Source organism: Orbicella franksi, chromosome 1 (assembly GCF_964199315.1).
Source record: "Orbicella franksi chromosome 1, jaOrbFran1.1, whole genome shotgun sequence".
Lineage (NCBI taxonomy): Eukaryota > Metazoa > Cnidaria > Anthozoa > Scleractinia > Merulinidae > Orbicella > Orbicella franksi.
The window spans coordinates 38,228,118-38,249,465 of NC_138145.1; the positions used below are offsets into that span (position 1 = coordinate 38,228,118).

At 38.8% G+C, this 21,348-nt stretch overlaps 1 protein-coding gene across 1 annotated transcript in view; it reads left to right on the forward strand.

Annotated features, from left to right (window-relative positions):
* LOC145498797 (uncharacterized) overlaps window positions 1-18,852 on the forward strand; it is a 309,169-nt gene extending 290,317 nt beyond the window's left edge. Inside the window, exons 8-9 of the mRNA XM_081478745.1 lie at window positions 12,098-15,521; window positions 18,722-18,852. Coding sequence (XP_081334871.1) covers window positions 12,098-15,521; window positions 18,722-18,852 — 3,555 coding nt within the window. The remainder of the gene's footprint in view (window positions 1-12,097; window positions 15,522-18,721) is intronic.
* The last annotated feature ends 2,496 nt before the right edge of the window (window positions 18,853-21,348 follow it).

Below are 21,348 nucleotides of genomic sequence, written 5' to 3' on the forward strand. Positions count from 1 at the left end.
CAACACATGCTGCTCTCATCCCGCATCCCGCTTTCCACATCCCGCTAGGATTTTCAGCTTATCTCGCATCCTGTCAAGCTTACGTTTTGACACTCCAGAAACTTCAAAATACATTTTCCATGCTTGGCGTACTATGATAATCAGTGTTTTCTCGACATTTCTAGAACGCCTCGAGCGGGTTTCGTAGTTTCACGTTCCAAAGCAAGTTCCGACGTGGTAAGTTCAATTCTAGCTAACTTTGCATCGTCTAGTTTCTATCTTAACCAGTTGGAATACTATTATAAGCTATATTATGATAGCCACGAAATTCAAGCAATCATAAAGTGATGATCAATTGCAAACTCCATTGTTTGCTAGTAAACAAAAAAGTTTGTGGCTCTGTCAGTTCTGATGTCTGTTGCCACCGAAAAAAGGAGTTGGAAATCAATCAAATCGTACAAAGTACATTATAAAGTAATTACTGACGAAAAGTTAATTCAAGGCCTTCCATATTTTACAACAAAACGATGGCAAAAGTAGCTTTCATTAGTTGTCTTATTTCTCTTCAGAGCAAGTCAGTCTGTCTATGACAGGAACCGGCGTGGAATGTAAATTCTATTAATCAGCCCACACGGAGTTAAATTAATAGTAAACTGGAGTGGTTTCTAAGCCTGAGAAACTTCAAAAGAGCAAACAATGATGCCAAGATTTATGTTGAAAGGTCCAGGACTGTGAAAAATCCTTCAATAGTGCATTAATTAGATAACCGAAACGTTTCTGTTGTTTAATCTATAAGACACAACTGACTTAACACCTATTGTGTTTTATCCATGGTTAAGACAAAGAACGAACAACAAACGAGAAAGAACTTAGTCTCAGTACCTTGATAAATATTTCACTGATTATTAGCAATGGTCAAAAACCCAATCTGCTTTGAAAGCTATAACGAAAAATGGGGACTAAAAAGATATAATTTCCTTTCAATTTTTTTTTATTTGATTATTTTGCAGAACGTTTGAAACATATTTCAATTTCAAATTGTTTTAACTTTCTATTGGACCTCCTATTGTCCTGCAGGGAAATCCCCACTGTTGTTTCAGTTTCCATCAATTTTGGTTTCATTTTCGTCAGAAGACTGAGAAACTAGACACGGTAAGTTTATAAACTGTAAACTGTCTGTGCATGACTGAAAGCGTTGTCTGCGCATTTAACAAGCATAGGCGATTTCTTAATACTTTAAATTTACACTGGGAGAGGTTTGCATGAATTGCGTGACTGTTATTCTTCTTGTTGTAAGAGTTGTTATTGAGTCACGCGAAAAATAAAGTCACGCGAATGATTGTTTGGAAGCATCGTTTGCCCAGCAATAATTGGCTTAACTTCCTTCTATTTTACTTTTCAGTCGAAAAGGTCCTGTTATTGACACGTATTCATTTTGGTTTCATTGTGGTCGACCCACCAAAACCAGTGGGTATAAATCAATATTTTTTATAGCTTTGTTATTCATAGTAGACTGAAATCATTAAGTAAACTGTTCACAGTCGATCTACTTTTTGGACAAAAAGAAAAAACTGGCAGATTTTGTAGCCGTAATGTCGATTGTAATCACCAACTACTTTCAACTCTGACGTCATGTAGTTAAAGACTGATTTGAACCGGTGTTAATATATGATGCGATTGGCATGTTTTATAAACCCCTACTCTTTAACTCATTAGTGTTTCCAAACATTCCCGAAAGATAAATCAATTTCCTTAGTCACTGTGTAACGTGAATTTCTGTTTTTCATCTCACATCCCGTCCCCTAATATCAAATTTATCCCGCATTCCCTGGTTGAAATGAACACATGCTGCTTAAGCCAAGATATGTTATCCTGAATGTCGCACCCCGCATTCCGCTTTGCACATCCCGCCTTGATTTTCAGTTTATCTCGCTTCCCACCAAGCTTATGTTATGATACTCCAAAAACGTCGAAATAAAGCTTCCATGCATGACGTAGTATGATAATCAATGTTTTCTCGAAATATTTAGAACCCCTCAATCGGTTTTTCGCAGTTTCACTTTCAAAGCAAGTTCTGCCGGCCGTGTTAAGTACAACTCTAATTAACTTTGCATCCTCTGGCTTCTATCGATCAGTTAGAATAATATATAGCTGGATTCTGATAGCCAGGGCATTCGTAAAATCACAAAGTGATGATTAATTACAAGCTCCATCGTTTGCTGTTACATAGCAAAGTTTTTGGCTATGTCAGTTCTGATGTCTGTTACCATGAGAAAACGAGAGTTTCAAATCGACCAAATCGCGCAAAGTGCATTATAAAGCGAAAACTGAGGAAAACTTAATTCACGGTCTTCCATATTTTACAACAGAACGATGGCAAAAGTAGTTTTCATTAGTTGCTTTATTCCTCTTTAGAGCAAGTCGGTCTGTCTATGATAGGAAGACTTGGAATGTAAATTGTATTTATCAGCCAACAAATACTTAAATAGTAGATTGGAGCGGTTCTTTAGCCCGAGAAACTTCAAAATAGCAAACAAAGATGCCAAGATTTTTGTTGAAAGGTCCAAGATCGCTTTGCGATCATGCACTATGCATTAGTTACATAACCGAAACGTTTCTGTTGGTAAATCTATAAATCAGAACTGAGTTAACATCTACTCATTACTGTGTTTTATGCACGGTTAAGCCAAAGAGCGAGCAACAATATGCAACAAAGAACTTTGTCTAGCTTGATAACCATTTCACTGATTATTAGCTATGCTCAAAAACCCAATATATTTTGAAATCTATTGGACTTTACCGTCAGTGTTTAACAAAGAATGGGAATGGAAGAAATGTAACGTACTTTCGAATGATTTTATTTGATTGTTTTGCGCAATGTTTGAAACTTATTTCAATTTTGATTTGTTTTGAATTCCTATTGGACCTCCTATTGTCTTGCAGGGAAACTCCCTCAGTGCTGTTTCACTTTTTATCACTCCGGGTTCCACTTCATGAGAAGACTGACAAACTGAACACGGTAAGTTTATAAACTGTATTAAGCTATTTGTGACTGATAGCGTGCATGTACACAAGATGTAGAGTTTACACTGGAAGAGACTTCTTGAATCGCGTGACTGATTTTCTTCCTGCCGTAAGCGCCAATAGTGAGTCACGCGAATTATTAAGTAACACGAATGATTACTTGGAAGCACCGTTCTGTGCAGTAATAATTCGCTTAACTTATTCCCTTTTGCTTATTTTCAGAGGAAAAGTTCTTGTTACTGACGCGTGTTAGTTTTGGTTTCACTCTGTTGACTCACCAAAACTAGTGAGTATAGCTTTGTTATTCATTGTAGGCTTAAATCATCAAGTAAACTGTTCTCATTCGATCTACTTTTTCAACACAAAGAAAGAACTCAGACCATCATTTTGATCCTGCTTTGGAAACTTTATGTTAACAATCAGAACCAGTTTCTAATCATATTTACTGTATGTCGCTGTTGTGACTATAGATGAAGCGCGATTGAGAAGTCGAAAACGCGTCCTTCGTGTCTCATCAGGGATTCCAATTAAGGTATATTAATGAATTCAGTTACTGAGTAGGCGTGATTTGCTGGTATTCATCATGCATTCCGTCCCTCAATAGGGATCTTACGCAAAACACGACGGCAACGGCAACGAGAACGTCACCCAATAAGATTTTTAATGAGCAAAACAATGGCTGCTCACGTGCGTTATAATTCTTGGTACATTTCTTTGCCGTCCCCTGCAAATCTACGACCTGATCATGAAATGACCAAATTCTGCGTTGTCTGGAGAACACGAACCACAACGGCTAATTTTTCGTATTTCTATTTGGAACTGAACACGTTTGTAGCATATTCAGTAGGGGCAAGTTTTAATACCGACAGACACACTGGATAGATCTAATTAAATAAATGAGAAAATTAATTCCAAAGTAAAATAGAAACACATTTTTTTACCAGGCGTCGTCCTCGCCGTAGCCGTCGTATATGCGTAAGGTCCCTAATATCAAATTTATCCCTCATTTTCTGGTTGAAATAAGCACATCATGTCTTCTCAGGCCAGGCCAGTATATTTTATCCTGAATCCCGCATTCCGCATCCCGCCTGGATTTTAAACTGACTTATCTCGCCTCCCAACATGTGTTGACATTTCACATCGAAATGAACCTTCCATGCATGACGTGTTGCGATACTCAGTATTTTCTCGAAATATTTAGAACCCTCAAGCGGTTTACGTAGTTTCACTTCCCAAAGCAAGTTCCGCCGTGGTAAGTACAGCTCTAGCTAACTTTCCATCGTCTGATTTCTATCTTAACCAGGTAGAATAATATATAGCTCGATTAAAATAGCCATGACATTCAGACCATCATAAAATGATGATCAATTCCAAGTTCCATCGTTTGCTAGTAAACAACAAAGCTTTTGGCTCTGTTATTTCTAATGTCTGTTACCATGGGAAAACGACAGTTTGAAATCGATCAAATCGTAGTGCTTTAGTACTTTATGGAGTGAAAACTGACGAAAAGTTGATTCACGGTCTTCCATATTTTGCAACAGAATGATGGCAAAAGTAGCTTTCATTAGTTGCCTTGTTTCTCTTCAGAGCAAGTCAGTCTGTCTATGACAGGAACCAGCGTGGAATGTAAATTATATTAATCAGCGGACACAGAGTTTAATAGTAAACAGGAATGGTTTTTAAGCCCAAGAAGCTTCAAAAGAACAAACAAAGATGCCAAGATTTATACTGAAAGGTCCAGGATTGTCAACAATCTTTCGTTTTTTGATCATACACAGTGCGTTAATTACATAAGCATAACATTTCTGTTGGTTAATCAATAAGACAGAACTGAGTTAACATCGGCCTATTGTGTTTTATGCATGGTTAAGCCGAAGAGCGAACAACATACAACTGAACAAAGAACTTTGTCTAGCTTGATAACCAGGTCACTGATTATTAAAAACACAGTATACTTTGAAAGCTATTAGACTTTACTGTCTCTATTTAACAAAGAATGCAGATAGGACAAAAATGTAAATGTATTTCTTCAGTCACTAAGTAACCGTGAATTGCTGTTTTTCGCCTCACATCCCGTCCCTCAATATCCAATTTATCCCGCATTTCCTGGTTGAAATGAGAACATGCTTCTCAGGCCGAGATATTTTCATCCCGAATCCCACATCCCGCATCCTGCCTGGATTTTCAGCTTTTCCCGCATCCCGCCAAGGTTATGTTTTCAAACTCCAGAAACTTTAAAAATACATCCTCCATGCATGACGTATTATGATGATCCGTGTTTCCTTGAAATGTCTAGAACCCCTCAAGCGATTTTCGTAGTGTCACTTTCCGAAGCAAGTTCCGCCTTGGTAAGTACAGTCCTAGTTAACTTTGTATCGTCTGGTTTTTATCTTAACCATTTAGATTAATGTATAGCTCGATTATGATGGCCACGACATTTAGACAGTCATAAAGTGATGATTAATTGCAAGCTGCATCGTTTGCCTTTACATAGCAAAGCATCGTTAATCCATAAGACAGAACTGAGTTTAAAACCTATTGTGTTTTATGCACAGTTGAGCCAAAGAGCGAACAACAAAGAACTCTGTCTAGCTTGATAACCATTTCGCTGATTATTAGCCATGGTCAAAGACCCAATATTCTCTAAAAGCTATTCGACTTTACCGTCATTGTTTAGCAAGGAATGGGAATAGAAAAAATGTAACTTGCTTTCGAATGTTTGATTTGATTGTTTTGCCGAACGTCGAAACTTATTTCAATTTTAATTTGTTTTGGCCTCCTATTGTCTTGCAGGGAAACTCCCTCAGTGTTGTTTCAGTTTCTATTACTTTAGGTTCCGCCTTTATCAGAAGAGTGACAAACTGAACACGGTAAGTTTATAAACTGTAAGCTATTTGCGACTAGTAGCGTGCACATACCCAAGATCTAGAGTTTACACTGGAAGAGACTAATAGTGAATAGCCAATAGTGAGTCACGCGAATTATTAAGTAGCACGAATGACTGCGTGGGAGCACGTTTTGTGTAGTAATAATTCGCTAAAATATCTCCCTTTTGTTTATTTTCAGAGGAGCAGGTCCTGTTACTGACGTGTTAGTTTTGGGTTCACTCTGTTGACTCACCAAAACTAGTGAGTAAGGTAGTCGGTAGTAATCAAAGATTATAAATGCGTTCGACGCCGTCACTAATATATATACTTTAAATGACTTCACTTGCTGACTTTCAACCTCTGGCTATTACTAAAGTCAACATTTTTCATCAGCAATCGAGGTTTTACAGACAGATATATTTTTATTTTGAGGTCCGCCGTATAAAATACGATTTGTTGATACGTTGCGTAACGGCGCCTGTTTCCGTAGAGTCACAAAAATATTTACATAAGCCTTCTAATTTCGCGCTAAAGATTTTCACATTAACTGGTAATCGGTTTCAGCGTCAAAGCTAATTTGTAAAAGTGTTTTTTTAACGTACATTATTTTAAGCTTTAAACACAAATGTAAGCAAACATTTGCAATCGCGAACTGGTTTATCGTAAACATTCGAAGGAGCGATTATCGCGTCTAAGGAAAAAATAGCTCCGCACTGCGTACTTCTGTGTGCGTAACGTCCTTTTTTCTTTTTTTTTTAATTTTACGGGTTGAGGAAATGAAACTGGGATGCTTCTTGGAAACGAGCGTCTTCATCGGGATAGGGTGCTGTTCCCTTTCTTTCACGGGTTTTTTTTTTTTTTTTTTTGCCTCCCGATCCCTACCACGTCCCCGTTTGCGCCGGCAACATGGGGTATATTTGTTGGTATGTTTAGATAATAGCTAGTCTACTTACGTTAGACCGTTAGCGCCACTGTTACGTCACGTTGTATCGTTTCGTGCATGCTCTAATTCCCATAAAATGACGATCGAATCAATGACATCAAAAATTGTAGGGTCTAGATTTTCCTCCACATCAGTCGTTTGCCCTATATACACTTTGCAGCACATCATTTGTGTCAACCAAAGCATCACCTCATAATTGCACACTTTTTATTGGGTAACATGTTTCAATTTTGGCATGAGAATTAACGTCTTGGCTCAGAGAATTGTCGCAAATTCTCCACAATACGACATCGTTGTCCGTAATTGAGGCCACGCACATCATATTTCATAACTGATCCTTAAAATGTGATAAGACTTCCTGTGCATTCACGAAATGGTTATAAAAGCCGATTCTTGACCGGTATTGTTCGTATACTAACTTTTGGTTTTGAAAAAGCAACAACAGGGTGTCTGTTAACCCTATTCAAGTGTATTTCTAACAATTCAAGTACAATGCAAGTGCAATACAGTCGTTTTTAGTTTCTGACAATCCCTGACAATATGCTTAACTTTGAAATGCTTCCTACATCAGTCAGTTCAAGCCCATATAAATGTTGGCCAGCGAAATTACAATGACTCCCTTCGCTCTATTGGGCAACCCGCGCCGAACATTCAGGCCGACAAATTTTAGCTCGCGAAAGCGTACCAGCCCCTGTGCAACCTGCACTAACCACATCAAACTACAGCCAATGAAACACAGCTGTTCCCACGGTAAACATCCCAAACCCACGGCGATTCAAAGTCGTGTTCATGAACATACAAAATAAACTATAAACCACGAGGTAGTCTTTAGATGCTCAGACTTGCTCACACCACAACGAAAACCTTGAGGTGTGTGATAGTCTTTGCGCATATGGCTTGTGACGTCATTCAAAATGGCGCAGAAAATGCAGACGTTCGAAGAAAAAATGTCTAAATAGGTCACCTTGAAACCACAGTATACCCAAGATTATGAACTGCGTCCTGCGAACGCAAGAAAAGTTCAGCTTTGTCATTCACAGTCCCTACATATCAAATTTATCTCGAATTTCCTGGTTGAAATGATCACCTGCTGCTCAGGCCACATCCCGTCTGCTTATTTTCAGCTTTTCTCGCCTCCCGCAAAGCTTGTGTTTTGACACTCTAAAACCTTCGACATACATCCGTCCATGCATGATGTAGTATGATAATCAATGTTTCATCGAAATATCTAGAACTCCCTCAAGCGGTTTTCGTAGTTTCACTTTGAAAGGCTAAGTTTCGCCGTGGTTAGTACAGCTCTTCAGTGCTAACTTTGCATTGTCTGGTTTCTATCTTAACCAGTTAGGATAATATATAGCTCGATTACGATAGCGACCATGTTCCGACAATCATAAAGAGGGGAATAACTGCAAGCTCTACCGCTTTCTAGTAGATAACAAAGTTTTTGGCTCTGTCAGATCTGATGTCTGTTACCATGGGAAAACGAAAGTATGAATTCGCCCAAATCGCACAAAGTATATTATAAAGTGCAAACTGACGAAAAGTTAATTCACGGTCTTCCATATTTTACAACAGATCGATGGCAAAAGCAGCTTTCACGAAAGATCCATGCGATTTATGCTGGATGGTCTAGGACTGTGAAAAATCTCTCGCTTTGCGATCATGAACAGTTCATTTAAAATTACTTAAGCGAAACATTTAAGTTGGTTAACCAATAAGTCAGAACTGAGTTAACACCTATAGTGTTTTATGCACGGTCAAACCAAAGAGCGAAGAACAACAGACAACAAAGAAATTTGTCTAGCTTGATAACCATTATACTGATTATTAGATATGGTCAAACACTCAATGTACTTTGAAAGCTATTAGACTTAACGGTCAGTATTTGACAAAGAATGCACATAGGAAACACAAAATGTAACATACTTTCGAATGTTTTTATTTAATTGTTTTGCTCGACGTTTAAAACATATTTCAATTTTAAATTGTTTTGATTTCCTATTGGACCTCTTATTGTCTTGCAGGAAAACCCCCCAGTGTTGTTTCAGTTTCTATCACTCTTGTCTCACTTTCATCAGAAGACCGAGAAACTGAACACGGTAAGTTTATAAACTGTAAGCTGTCTGTGCATGACTGATAGCGTTGAGTGCGCATATAATAAGTACAGCTGATTTTTAACACTTTAAATTTACACTGGGAGAGGTTTGCATGAATCGCGTGGCTGCTTTTCTTTTTCTTGTAAGAGTTATTAGTGAGTCACGCGAACACTACGTCACGCGAATAATTGTTTGGAAGCTTCGTTTGCGCAGAAATAATTTGCTAAACTTTTCCCCCTCTTCTACGTGTCAGAGGAAAAGGTCCTGTTGTTGACGCGTAGTCATTTTGGTTTCATTGTGGTCGACTCACCAAAACCAGTGAGTATAAATCACTATTTTAATAGCTTTGTTATCCATAGTGGACTGAAATCATTAAGTAAACTGTTTGCAGTCGATCTAATTTTTGAATGCAAAGAAACAACCTGAGAGAATTTGTTACAGTAGCATCGACGGTAATCAAGAACTACTTTTAACTTTAACGTCATGTTATTGAAGACTAATTTGAACCAGTTACAGTTAATGACGCTGGTGTGACCGAAACGCGATTGGAAAACTGTTTTACAAACTCATTAGTGTTTCCAAACACTTTCGAAAGGTAAATTTATTTCTCCAAGCATTGAGTAACTGTGAGTTGCTGTTTTCTATCCTACATCCCGCTACTCAATATCAAATTTATCCCGCATTTCCTGGTTGAAATGAGCACATGCTGCTCAGGCCAAGATATTTTTATCCTAAATCCTACATCTCGCATTCCACATCCCGCCATGATTTTCAGCTTATCTCTCATATCCTGCCAAGTTTACATTTTGACACTCCAGAAACTTCGAAATAGATCTTCCATGCATGACGTATTAGGATAATCAGTGTTTCCTCGAGATATCGAGAACCCATCAAGTGGTTTTCGTAGTTTCACTTTGCATCGTCTGGTGTCTTAACCAGTTAGAATAATATAGAGCTCAATTATGATAGCCACGACCTTCAGCCAATCATGCAGTGATAATAAATCCCAAACTCAATTGTTTGCTGTGAGAAAGAGAAAGTTTTTAGTTCTCTCAATTGATATTGTTACCATGAGACGGCGGCAGAAGAAACTCAATGAGATCGTGCAAAGTAACTTATGGAATGAGCACTCGCATATAACAAATATGAAGAATTACAACAGAACGATGGCAAAAGCCATTCGTCTTTAGTTGTCGTATTTGTCTTGTGAGAAAGTCAATTAGTTTCTATGAAAGGAAGGCGAGGAATGTAAACTTTATTCATTAATCAACTCATAGTAAGTGGAGGGGCATATACTGTTAAAACTTTACAAACTTCAAAAGAGCAAACAAAGATGCCACGATTTATGTTGGAAGGTCCACACAGTAAACAGTCTTTCGTTTTGAGATTATATGTAATAGGCATAAACCACGTAACCGAAACTTTTCAGTTGAGTTATATAGTCTGTGAAACAGAAATAATTACCTATTGTGTTTAAAGCATGGTCAAGACCGAAATGAAAACAAAAACATACAACAAAGAACTTTGTCGGGCTTAATAATCATTTCAGTCTATTAACTATAGTCAACAACGCAATATGCTTTAAAAGGCATTGCAGTTTGCCAACAGTAATTAATTCCACTATTTAATTTGCATTTGTTTTTGTTCTTCAGTCTCGATCACTTTTGATTTAATTTCGTCCGAGGATCGAGAGACTGAACACGGTAAGTTTGTAAACTTTAAGCTGTTCGTGATTGATACCGTTTCATACACATATAACGTGTATTTGAAAGCGATGTTTAATAGTTTCAATTTACACTGAAAGAGATTTTTCATGAATCGCGTGACTGATTTTCTTCAGTTTTTGAGTGCTGTAATTCACGCGAAGAAATAAATCAAACGAATTCTTGTTTGGAGGTACTGTTTTGGAGTAAAAATCTGCTTAACTTTTCCCTCTTGACAATTTTTACAGGAAATATTATCGTTGTCGGCGCATATTGGTTTTTGTTCCATTCTAGTGACTCAGCAAAAGTGGTGAGTGCAAATCAGATTTAGCTTTGTTATTCATATTGGACTGAAATCATGACGTTAACTGTTCACAGTCGCTCTGCACTTTCGAGGAAAAAGAGGGGGACTTTCGCGAGCTCAACGATTGGAGAAAACGGGAAACATTAAACAGTTAAAGTATCACCGTCATTTGAGTAGAGTAGCCAGAACTGGAATTAGCAGTAGTACACCAGATACATAGTTTTATTATATATTTTAAAAAAATATGAATGTGACTGAGCTCGGCTATGTTCAGTGTGATTTTCTTTTACTGATCGGACGCAATCTGCTCGGCCACATTTTTATTAATAGGCCAGAGTAGAGATTTTGAAGGACCCAACACTGATAAAATAATTTTGGGATCGATAAAAAGTCACAGCAATACTTAGCTAAAAAAAAGACTAGTAAGCAGCCTGAACTTTAACGGTGATTTTTGCTGGAAAAGAAAAAAGAAAAACAAAAAGGCAAATGCAACTCTAAGAAAAAAACGCATTGCCCTGAAATGATCAACACGACGGTTTTGACACACGCCAAGACAACTAACTGCATTCAACCAACGGCCTCTTATCTTCGTCAGTTTTCTTTTCTTTAGATTGGGACTATTTCTGCTCCCCTATGACAAAATGCAAGTCCATAACAGGACTACCCCCAGCTTTGAATTCGCCATTACCCACTTAGACAACCAGGTAGAAAGACGTACAAAAATATATTATTACTCGAAATAGCTACAAATCTTGATTCCTGTTATACGCTTGACAGGGCCTATAGAAAGGGACGCCATGGGCATCATAACAGACATTTTACAAGCCATCTCTATTGGCTTGGTTGTTGCTACTTTCCTTCTCAACACTGATCGTGGTCTAAAGGCCATTGAGGTCTGCCAAGAATGTTTGATCTGCCTAAATAACGAAGTACTAAAACCGGGAAAACTTTTCAATTTAATCAACATTAGCATTTATCAAACTTTTTTCATTGCGTATTGTCATATCCCTGATTATACAAAAGCCTTAATCTACGGCAGGGAACTTCTTGAAATTTACCGCAAGTGTAGTAAAAAAGACGAGGAAAGGAATCTAACAATAGCAATGGCTAAAATATGTGAACAGCAATATAGATACAAAGAAGCAAAGGAACTTTATGAGAAAGCCATAAAAATCATGAAGGAAATGGGTGACAAAAAGGGAGAAGCCACTTCGTACGGAAACTTGGGAACTCTCTTCTTATCTCTTTGTAAATATGACAAAGCCAAAGAATATCTTGAGAAAGCACTTGCCATCAGAATACTAATTGGTGACAAAGAAGGAGAAGCAGCAGATTATGGAAACTTAGGAACTGTGTTTAAATCTCTTGGTGAATATTACAAAGCCAAAGAATATCTTGAGAAAGCACTTGCCATTAGAATACAAATTGGTGACAAAGAAGGAGAAGCAGCAAATTATGGAAACTTAGGAACTGTGTTTAAATCTCTGGGTGAATGTCACAAAGCCAAAGAATATCTTGAGAAAGCACTTGCCATTAGAATACAAATTGGTGACAAAGAAGGAGAAGCAGCAGATTATGGAAACTTAGGAACTGTGTTTAAATCTCTTGGTGAATATCACAAAGCCAAAGAATATCTTGAGAAAGCACTTGCCATTAGAATACAAATTGGTGACAAAGAAGGAGAAGCAGCAAATTATGGAAACTTAGGAACTGTGTTTAAATCTCTGGGTGAATGTCACAAAGCCAAAGAATATCTTGAGAAAGCACTTGCCATTAGAATACAAATTGGTTACAAAGAAGGAGAAGCAGCAGATTACGGAAACTTAGGAACTGTGTTTAAATCTCTTGGTGAATATCACAAAGCCAAAGAATATCTTGAGAAAGCACTTGCCATTAGAATACAAATTGGTGACAAAGAAGGAGAAGCAGCAGATTATGGAAACTTAGGAACTGTGTTTAAATCTCTTGGTGAATATCACAAAGCCAAAGAATATCTTGAGAAAGCACTTGCCATTAGAATACAAATTGGTCACAAACAAGGAGAAGCAGCAGATTACGGAAACTTAGGAACTGTGTTTTCATCTCTTGGTGAATATCACAAAGCCAAAGAATATCTTGAGAAAGCACTTGCCATTAGAATACAAATTGGTGACAAAAAAGGAGAAGCAGCAGATTACGGAAACTTAGGAACTGTGTTTAAATCTCTGGGTGAATATCACAAAGCGAAAGAATATCTTGAGAAAGCTCTTGCCATTAGAATACAAATTGGTGACAAACCGGGAGAGGCCACTTCAAACGGAAACTTAGGAACTGTGTTTTCATCTCTTGGTGAATATCACAAAGCCAAAGAATATCTTGAGAAAGCACTTGCCATTAGAATACAAATTGGTGACAAAGAAGGAGAAGCAGCAGATTACGGAAACTTAGGAACTGTGTTTCAATCTCTTGGTGAATATCACAAAGCCAAAGAATATCTTGAGAAAGCACTTGCCATCAGAAAACAAATTGGTGACAAAGAAGGAGAAGCAGCAGATTACGGAAACTTAGGAACTGTGTTTTCATCTCTTGGTGAATATCACAAAGCCAAAGAATATCTTGAGAAAGCACTTGCCATCAGAATACAAATTGGTGACAAAAAAGGAGAAGCAGCAGATTACGGAAACTTAGGAACTGTGTTTCAATCTCTTGGTGAATATCACAAAGCGAAAGAATATCTTGAGAAAGCTCTCGCCATCAAAATACAAATTGGTGACAAACGGGGAGAGGCCACTTCAAATGGAAACTTAGGAACTGTGTTTAAATCTCTTGGTGAATATCACAAAGCCAAAGAATATCTTGAGAAAGCACTTGCCATCAGAATACAAATTGGTGACAAAGAAGGAGAAGCAGCAGATTACGGAAACTTAGGAACTGTGTTTCAATCTCTTAGTGAATATGACAAAGCGAAAGAATATCTTGAGAAAGCACTTGCCATCAGAATACAAATTGGTGACAAAAAAGGAGAAGCAGCAGATTACGGAAACTTAGGAGTATTGTATCAATGTCTCGGTGAATACGTCATGGCTGAAGGTTATCTTCAAAAGGCATTGTCAATTAGTCGAGATATTGAAGACTTAGACAGCGAGTGCAAATTTCTTTGTAATATTGCAGTGGTGAAATTATGCCAGTGCAAGATCCAGGAAGCGTTTGACTGTCTGTTTTTGAGTATGAACAGAAGCGAAACTTTACGAAGTTTGTTAGGGGACAACGACGATTTTAAGGTATCGTCTTCAGATGATCGCGATTTTCTCTACCGGAGTCTTAGTGCATTCCTTTGTTTTTCGGGAAATCCGAACCATGCACTTTATGTTTTAGAGCTGGCTCGGGCTAGAGCATTAGCAGACTTGATGGCAACTCAGTATTCTCTTAAAAGCCAAATCTCGGCTGATCCGCAATCGTGGATTGGTATTGAAAATATTATGAAAAGAGAAAGTAACTCCTCTTGTCTGTACATTTCTTATTATAATAAAGATCTGTCTTTCTGGATTCTCAAGACCAGAGGAATCATTCAGTTCCGAAGAATTACAGTGGATGAGAAACTAATTGGTGCCGGACCAGTTGGCAAGTTACATGATTTCTTCGAAAAAAGCTTTCGGAGCTTTGGTATTTTATCCGAGGAAGATTGCGAAGATCGATCTTTAAGTGACGTTGAGAACCTCGCTGCATTGAGACTTATAGAGGAAGAAGATGAAGAAAGTCAAAACTCCGAATCGAGCGTTTCTTTGTACTACAGAGCGTTAATCCGTCCGGTAGCTGATCTACTTGAGGAGCCCGAGCTCATTGTTGTTCCTGATCGCTTCTTAAACCAAGTTCCATTTCCAGCGTTAACAGATGAAGGCGGGAGGTATTTATCAGAGAAATTCAGAATCCGCATCGTTCCTTCTTTGACGACTCTCAAGCTCATTCAGGACAGTTCTGTATACTATCACAGTCAGACTGGTGCTCTGATAGTGGGGGATCCAGTTGTCGGTACGGTGCGTTACAAAGGAACGAAGAGGTGGGTTTCTAGGTTACCCTGTGCAGGAAATGAAGCAGCCAGGATTGGACGACTGCTAGGTGTTCAACCTTTGTTGGGACGGCAGGCAACAAAGCAGGCGGTACTTGACGGGCTACATTCAGTGAGTCTGATACATTTTGCAGCCCATGGTAATGCCGAAAGAGGAGAAATTGCCCTTTCTCCAGTAGGACCTCCTAACAGGCTTCCAGAAGAAGAAGATTACCTATTGACGATGTCTGACATTGCAAAAGTTCAACTGCGAGCTAAACTGGTGGTACTTAGCTGCTGTCATAGTGCACGTGGGCAGATTAGAGCCGAAGGAGTCGTTGGGATCGCTCGAGCGTTTTTAGGATCCGGTGCACGGTCCGTTTTGGTGGCTCTATGGGCCATAAGTGACGAAGCAACAGAGCAGCTAATGTGTCGTTTCTACGAGCATCTTGTTCGTGGGGAGAGTGCCAGTGAATCTCTTCACCAGGCCATGAAATGGATGAGAGGTAACGGCTTTAACAACGTTCGCGATTGGGCGCCGTTTATGCTGATTGGAGACAACGTGACATTTGACTTTGGGATATAACGGTAAGTATTTGTTAGAAACAAAATGCTTTTTTGGCGGAGGGAGGGGGGGGGGGCAAGCTAATAAACGTTAACGAAACTGTTGCCATTGCATTTCATAAGTTACGAGATCCAAATCCTGCTAGACATGTCAGCAACGGTTCTTGAAATCGTTTGCATTTAGAACACTCGCGCAACGATTTCATCTGTTGGTAGTTCCCTCGAAGCCTCGCCCTCGTCAATGAAGCGTGAGTGTTTATGCTAACCATGTAAATCATCAACTGGACAAACAATGTGATTTATAGACGCTTTTGTTTGATACTTTTCAGCAATAACCTCTAACAACTGAGTGCGCACTCTGATCATGAGTGTCTGTGTAGCCAAGGGTTATTTTCCTGTTTTTACAGAGACGCATGGTAACAGCTACGTTTCCAGGCTTTTAAGCGTTGTAATTTAAGATTGCGCTCACATGCATCAAATAAACACTGTTTAAATTCGTTGCCACTTTTTCTCCGTGTGAGATGTCCTTCGAATAGAGACAATTTTAAATCAAATGGACGAGTGAGGTTTTTCAAGAAATAACTCCGTGGCAAGTCTTATGAACGAGCTAGAAAGGAAAGTAATAGCTAGAGATCAGAAAGTGAGTAGCCATTAGTTAAAGATCATCAACACATTGTCCGGGAGACAGGTGATGAGTATAGACCAATCGTCTTGATGTGACACTAAATTCTCAGAACTTACGTTAACAAAACTATACGGTAATTGAGTAGGGAGAATTAATTTTCTCTGAGTGTTTTTTAAGCCTAAATCTCTTCGATTTAACCCACTATCGCCGCTAAGCGACTGGTGGTTCAGTGTCGGTTGCAAGTTAAGGGCCTACTTACATGGTGAAAAGTTGTCCCTGTTGAGAATGCTTCCCACTCACCCCTCCCGCGACCCACTGTTACCGAGCGATTATAATGTATGAAAAATTAAAGTTTCCTTCTTACTAAGCCGAGAATTTGCCTTCTCCTTCAGGATAAGTGTTTCCTTGATTCCAGTTGTTTTTCACCCAGGAGTCACCTCGCGCACGACACAACTTCTGACTAGCGATTTAAACAGTGCGCCATTACTTTTAAAAAGTGTCGTTTATGGTATCGTATTAAAAGTTCCATTTTTTAAATTGTTCGTGGGGATGAGTTTTCTCTTTGTGTTTTCATCACTCATTTTTTTTTACTTTTACTAATGTCCAGGAACTCAACAAACAAAAACACAACTAAGCAGGAAAAGTGCTTTGCTGAAGCGTATTGGATTGTTTGCAGATTCTGTTCATTTGCAAAACGCATCAATCACTGAGTTTAGGTAGTCCAGTTAAGAAAGCTGTGTTTGAATGCTTGATAAATGATATTGATCTCCTTATAATACCATTTAATTTAATTTGCCTCAGGCAAATATCTTGTATTACTTTAGACTATGCGCCTACTGGCGCCTCGAGAACTGATGATGACTTTAGGGTAGTTACTGTCTCTATAGTTATATTAATGCGTTTGAAATTTAATTCAATCTAAATTTTAGCACCAGATAGTTTTTGACGTGTGTTGTAGTGCCTCTTGTAAATAAAGTGAGATCATTTTTAACATCACACAGTTTACTCGCTATCCCCTTTCTTATCGGTTCAGAGCTGTAGTCCAGACTGGAAACCATGCATTCCTGGTTTGCCTTCACTAATATGCAGCAGCTAAGTAAATGCATGCTGGGATCAAGTGCATGATTTCCGGGAATTAACGGGCGGTGTCTGAGCATCTTGTACATTTGCACACAAAAACGGTAATTAAGAGGATATTTTCTTAGAAACAATGTAAAATATTAACCTGTTACTAGCCTAGCTTGCTTAAGCCGTACTGGGGAATAATGGCCCAAGGTCATTGCATTACGGACAGAGCGAAGCGAGGTCCGTACAATAACGACCGCGCGAAGGCCAATATTCCCCAGTACGGCTCGAGCAAGCTAGGTTAGTAAGTAGTTTATTATATGACCACCGGGACGTGCTTTCAAAAAACCAAAAATATACGTGTTATGACCGTTTCCATGGAAACGGTTCTTATGGCAAAATCCCGACCCAGAAAGAACGAAACGGAACGCTGAGATCTTCTTAATAACTACCTTGCCATAAAATACAGGCTGCTACTGATAACATTGTCATTAAATGTTCCGGATACTACAAAAAAAGTCCAAGAATCAAAACTCCTGCCAGGAGTAATCTGCTAGAATTCTATTACTGACCTGCTTTAGCACATGCGTCATACTCCTGCCGAAATTGTCTAAGTAGGACTTTACGCTATCCCATAACGAAAACAACTCTCTAATACAAACAAATCTATATACTTATACTAGCCTTATTGTACAAAGAAAAACAACAACAGTTGGTGCGATGTTTTGTAGGAGTAGCATTACGTACCGATCAAAGTCAAATTCAATCGTTCTGATATAGCTTGATTGACAGTAGCTCCAGTAAAACTTCGTTCGAGTTTCCTCGATTGATAACTTGGTTTTCCAAAGTGCATCAAATAATTTACACTCGCGAGTAGCAAGTTACCCTACCAGAGGAGGGAGGCACTGAGGATAGCGACGAATGAAATCGGAATTGCTTTATATTGTAGGGCATTTCCAGGCGTACCCATCAAGCATACGTGAAAATACATTACGCAGGCGGGATGCGGGAGATTTTAAATAAGTTAATGGCGGAATGCGGAAGAGAAAACTGAAAAACGTTCTTCCTCTGTAAACTTCACAAACTTTCTAAACAAATTTCTTAAACCGCACTTTATGATCAGCTGTTTTCTTGGAATTTCTGGAAACACCCGAACCTGCAATTCGTACTTTTCACTTTTCAAAGGGAACCTACTGTAGTAAGTAGCTAAAATGGTATTGTTTACCCTCTCAGTTGACAATAATGTAGAGCTGTGACATTCACAAAAACCGAAAACGAAGACTTATGGCTAACTCGAAGCTGTTTGAGTCTGTGATGTCGTGGTCTGTTACAATGGAAATTAGGAAGAGTGCATCGATCGCATCGATCGTGGAAAGTTTATTATAAAGTGACTGACATAAGAGGTAAATTCACATTCTCTCGTATCTTAATAATGCGCATGAAGAATTAAAAAAGATCGAGCGACATCAGCTAAATTCTTCTTAGCCTGCGAGCGAGCTCACGTTGGAGCACAAGGGCGCGTGGCATAGCAGCGAGCGAGAAATCCGGAAGCGAAGCCGCGACACGAGAAAGTAAACTTTGCGCCTCTTCACCAGCCGGATGGCATTGCTCGCATTGCTCGCAGGCTAAGTTCTTCTAAGGTCGCCCTCTGTCTTTAAAGCATGTCAGATAGGAAAAGATATAACACACCCTAGATAGTTTTTTTTCCTCTAGTCGCGGGGGAAGTAACTCAATATCATTTCAGTTTCTTGTTGAGCAATCATTGCGTGAATATCTCTGAACATGCTCAAATGTCACAAACGGCCTTATGACAAAATCACGTGAACCCAACAATTTCGTTTTTGTCTCCACTTGGCACGTCAGATGCTGTGAAACTGAAATTTTTTTATGAATGTTAATTACACGAGCGACCCTATTATGAACAGTGACACGCGGAAGTCTCTGTGCAATTTTTCTTGAGGAAAGCGGACGGCTGAACACAGACCACTGTGCAACGGTAAGTTACTCATTATTTTGTTTAAAACAATATTTGATTCCAAGTTCGACTGATAAAAATTGCCATATCCATTTTGCTTATTCGGGATATCGAAAAAAGCCTCCTCGTATAGTTGTATGGCCTAGTGGCTATTATCTTGAGGTCCTCAATCAAATGCTCTTGGCACCAATAATTTGCTAGCAGATTGTTCCGGTGACCCACATAAGCAAATGCTTTATGTCCCTCTTAAACAGTTTTTCGAATTTACCACATTCAAAGTTGGGAGTAGACTGCAATGAATCAATCCACCCCAAGTAGAAGTGAACACCTTAATCATGACAGGTTGATCCTGAACAGAGGTTTCTTTTCGCCACAAACAGATGTTCTATAAATACTGCCCTTACTGTACGGAAGAACAAAAAAAAAGCAATATTACGTACCGCAAACACGAATTGAATCGTTCTTATATAGTTTGATTTAGCTCCATTAAAACTTCCTTCGATTTTGTTCGATCTTGATAACTTCAAAACCGCGTATTACATTAAGCTGCCGGAAGGACGGAAATACTAAATATAACGAGAAGAAAAAATATCAGGACAATTTCTTTAGACGGCCTCTCGAGGCGTATTTCCTGCCGCTTGAGACAAAATCCACTCCTCACAGTTCATTTTAGTAACACCGTGGAGTTAAGAAACGATTCGCAATTTGCTGTTTGTCAATGCGTATCCCGCCATTAATTGTTAAAGAGTGCATATTATGTTTTTACGAAGAAGTGTCATATTTCGGATCTCGCCTCTTGTTCAAACCCATCGCGCATTCCACCTAACCCCTGCGAAATACATATCATCCTTTTTCCTGAGTGTTTCATAGAATTCACTTTCGACCCTTTCCGATGTGAAATTCCCTGTGGTAGGTAAAAGTTATCCTTTATGTTTTGGTCTTTTCTTAACCAATTAACAATTGAATGTACTCGAGACTAACAGCAAACTCCAAGCTGTTTGGTTCTGTGACTTCAAGGCCTGTTACAACGGGAATGACGACGGATATCATCAACAGACTGACACAAATAGTAAATTTACGGTGACCCTGTATGTGAGATTGTCTTTTAATACTTTGGCATTTAAAAGATTGATTAACTGAAGTATCAAATCACATTGGTCATGACGAAATTATTCCGAGCGGTCTGGTTTTTTACATCGGTGAACGTGGAAAAGGTCATAAACGGCCGAATGCAAAAATCACGTGCAGACAGCAATATCATTTATTTTGTTGTTCCGCTTATGACGTCAGATGCTGGGAAACTGAAATAGTTTTACGGATGTATAATTTGTGTGAGCAACAGAATTATTAACAGTAACACACAAACACGATTCTGCAGTTTTCTTGAGGAGAACGGACGGCTGTACACAAACTACTGCGCAACGGTAAGAAAGTCGTTGTTGTCGGCTTCTGCATATGAAATTTTACCATATCCATCTTGTTTATTCGGGATATCACGAAAACGTCCCAGTTAATTTTATTGCGTCTTGGTTAAAGCAGGAAGGTCTCGAACGAAACCTATCCTAGCAGTAATCTACCAGAAGAGGATATTTGAGCTGCCTTCGCTAGCTTAAGTTATTACTACACATCCTTCCCGACTTCTGGCTTGAGCCAATAGACTGCAATAAATCGATAACAAACCTTTTATTATAGTTCGGTAAGGGAGAAATTGTCCATTTCTCGGCCCAAGAGGACAATACACTGAGTTCTCCTTCTGATACCTTCCTGGAGAGGGTGGGGGAGGCACTTAGAACTAGGAGGAATAAAATCTGACCAGTCAGTTTTATTTTGTTTGGGCTCTTTAGGTGCATTTTGTGTTTCGTGAGCTAATAACGTATTCCCTAAGAGATCAGTTTCGCTCGCACGAAAGTACAAAATACGTTTCACACGGGAATGCTTCGTAGTTTTCAGTTTTCAAAGGAAGCTCTGCTATGGTAAGCAGCTAATCTTGTATTGTTTGTCCTCTCAGTTGACAATAATAAATCGTTACCACATTCATAAGAAAAAACATAGGGAAGGCTGAATTCGAAGTCGAAGCTTGTTTGTTCTGTGATTTCCTTAGCAGAGGTCATAAATGGCTTTATCAGTCAAAGTTCACGTGCATACAGCAATGTCTTTTTCGTATTTTGTTTCTCTTTCC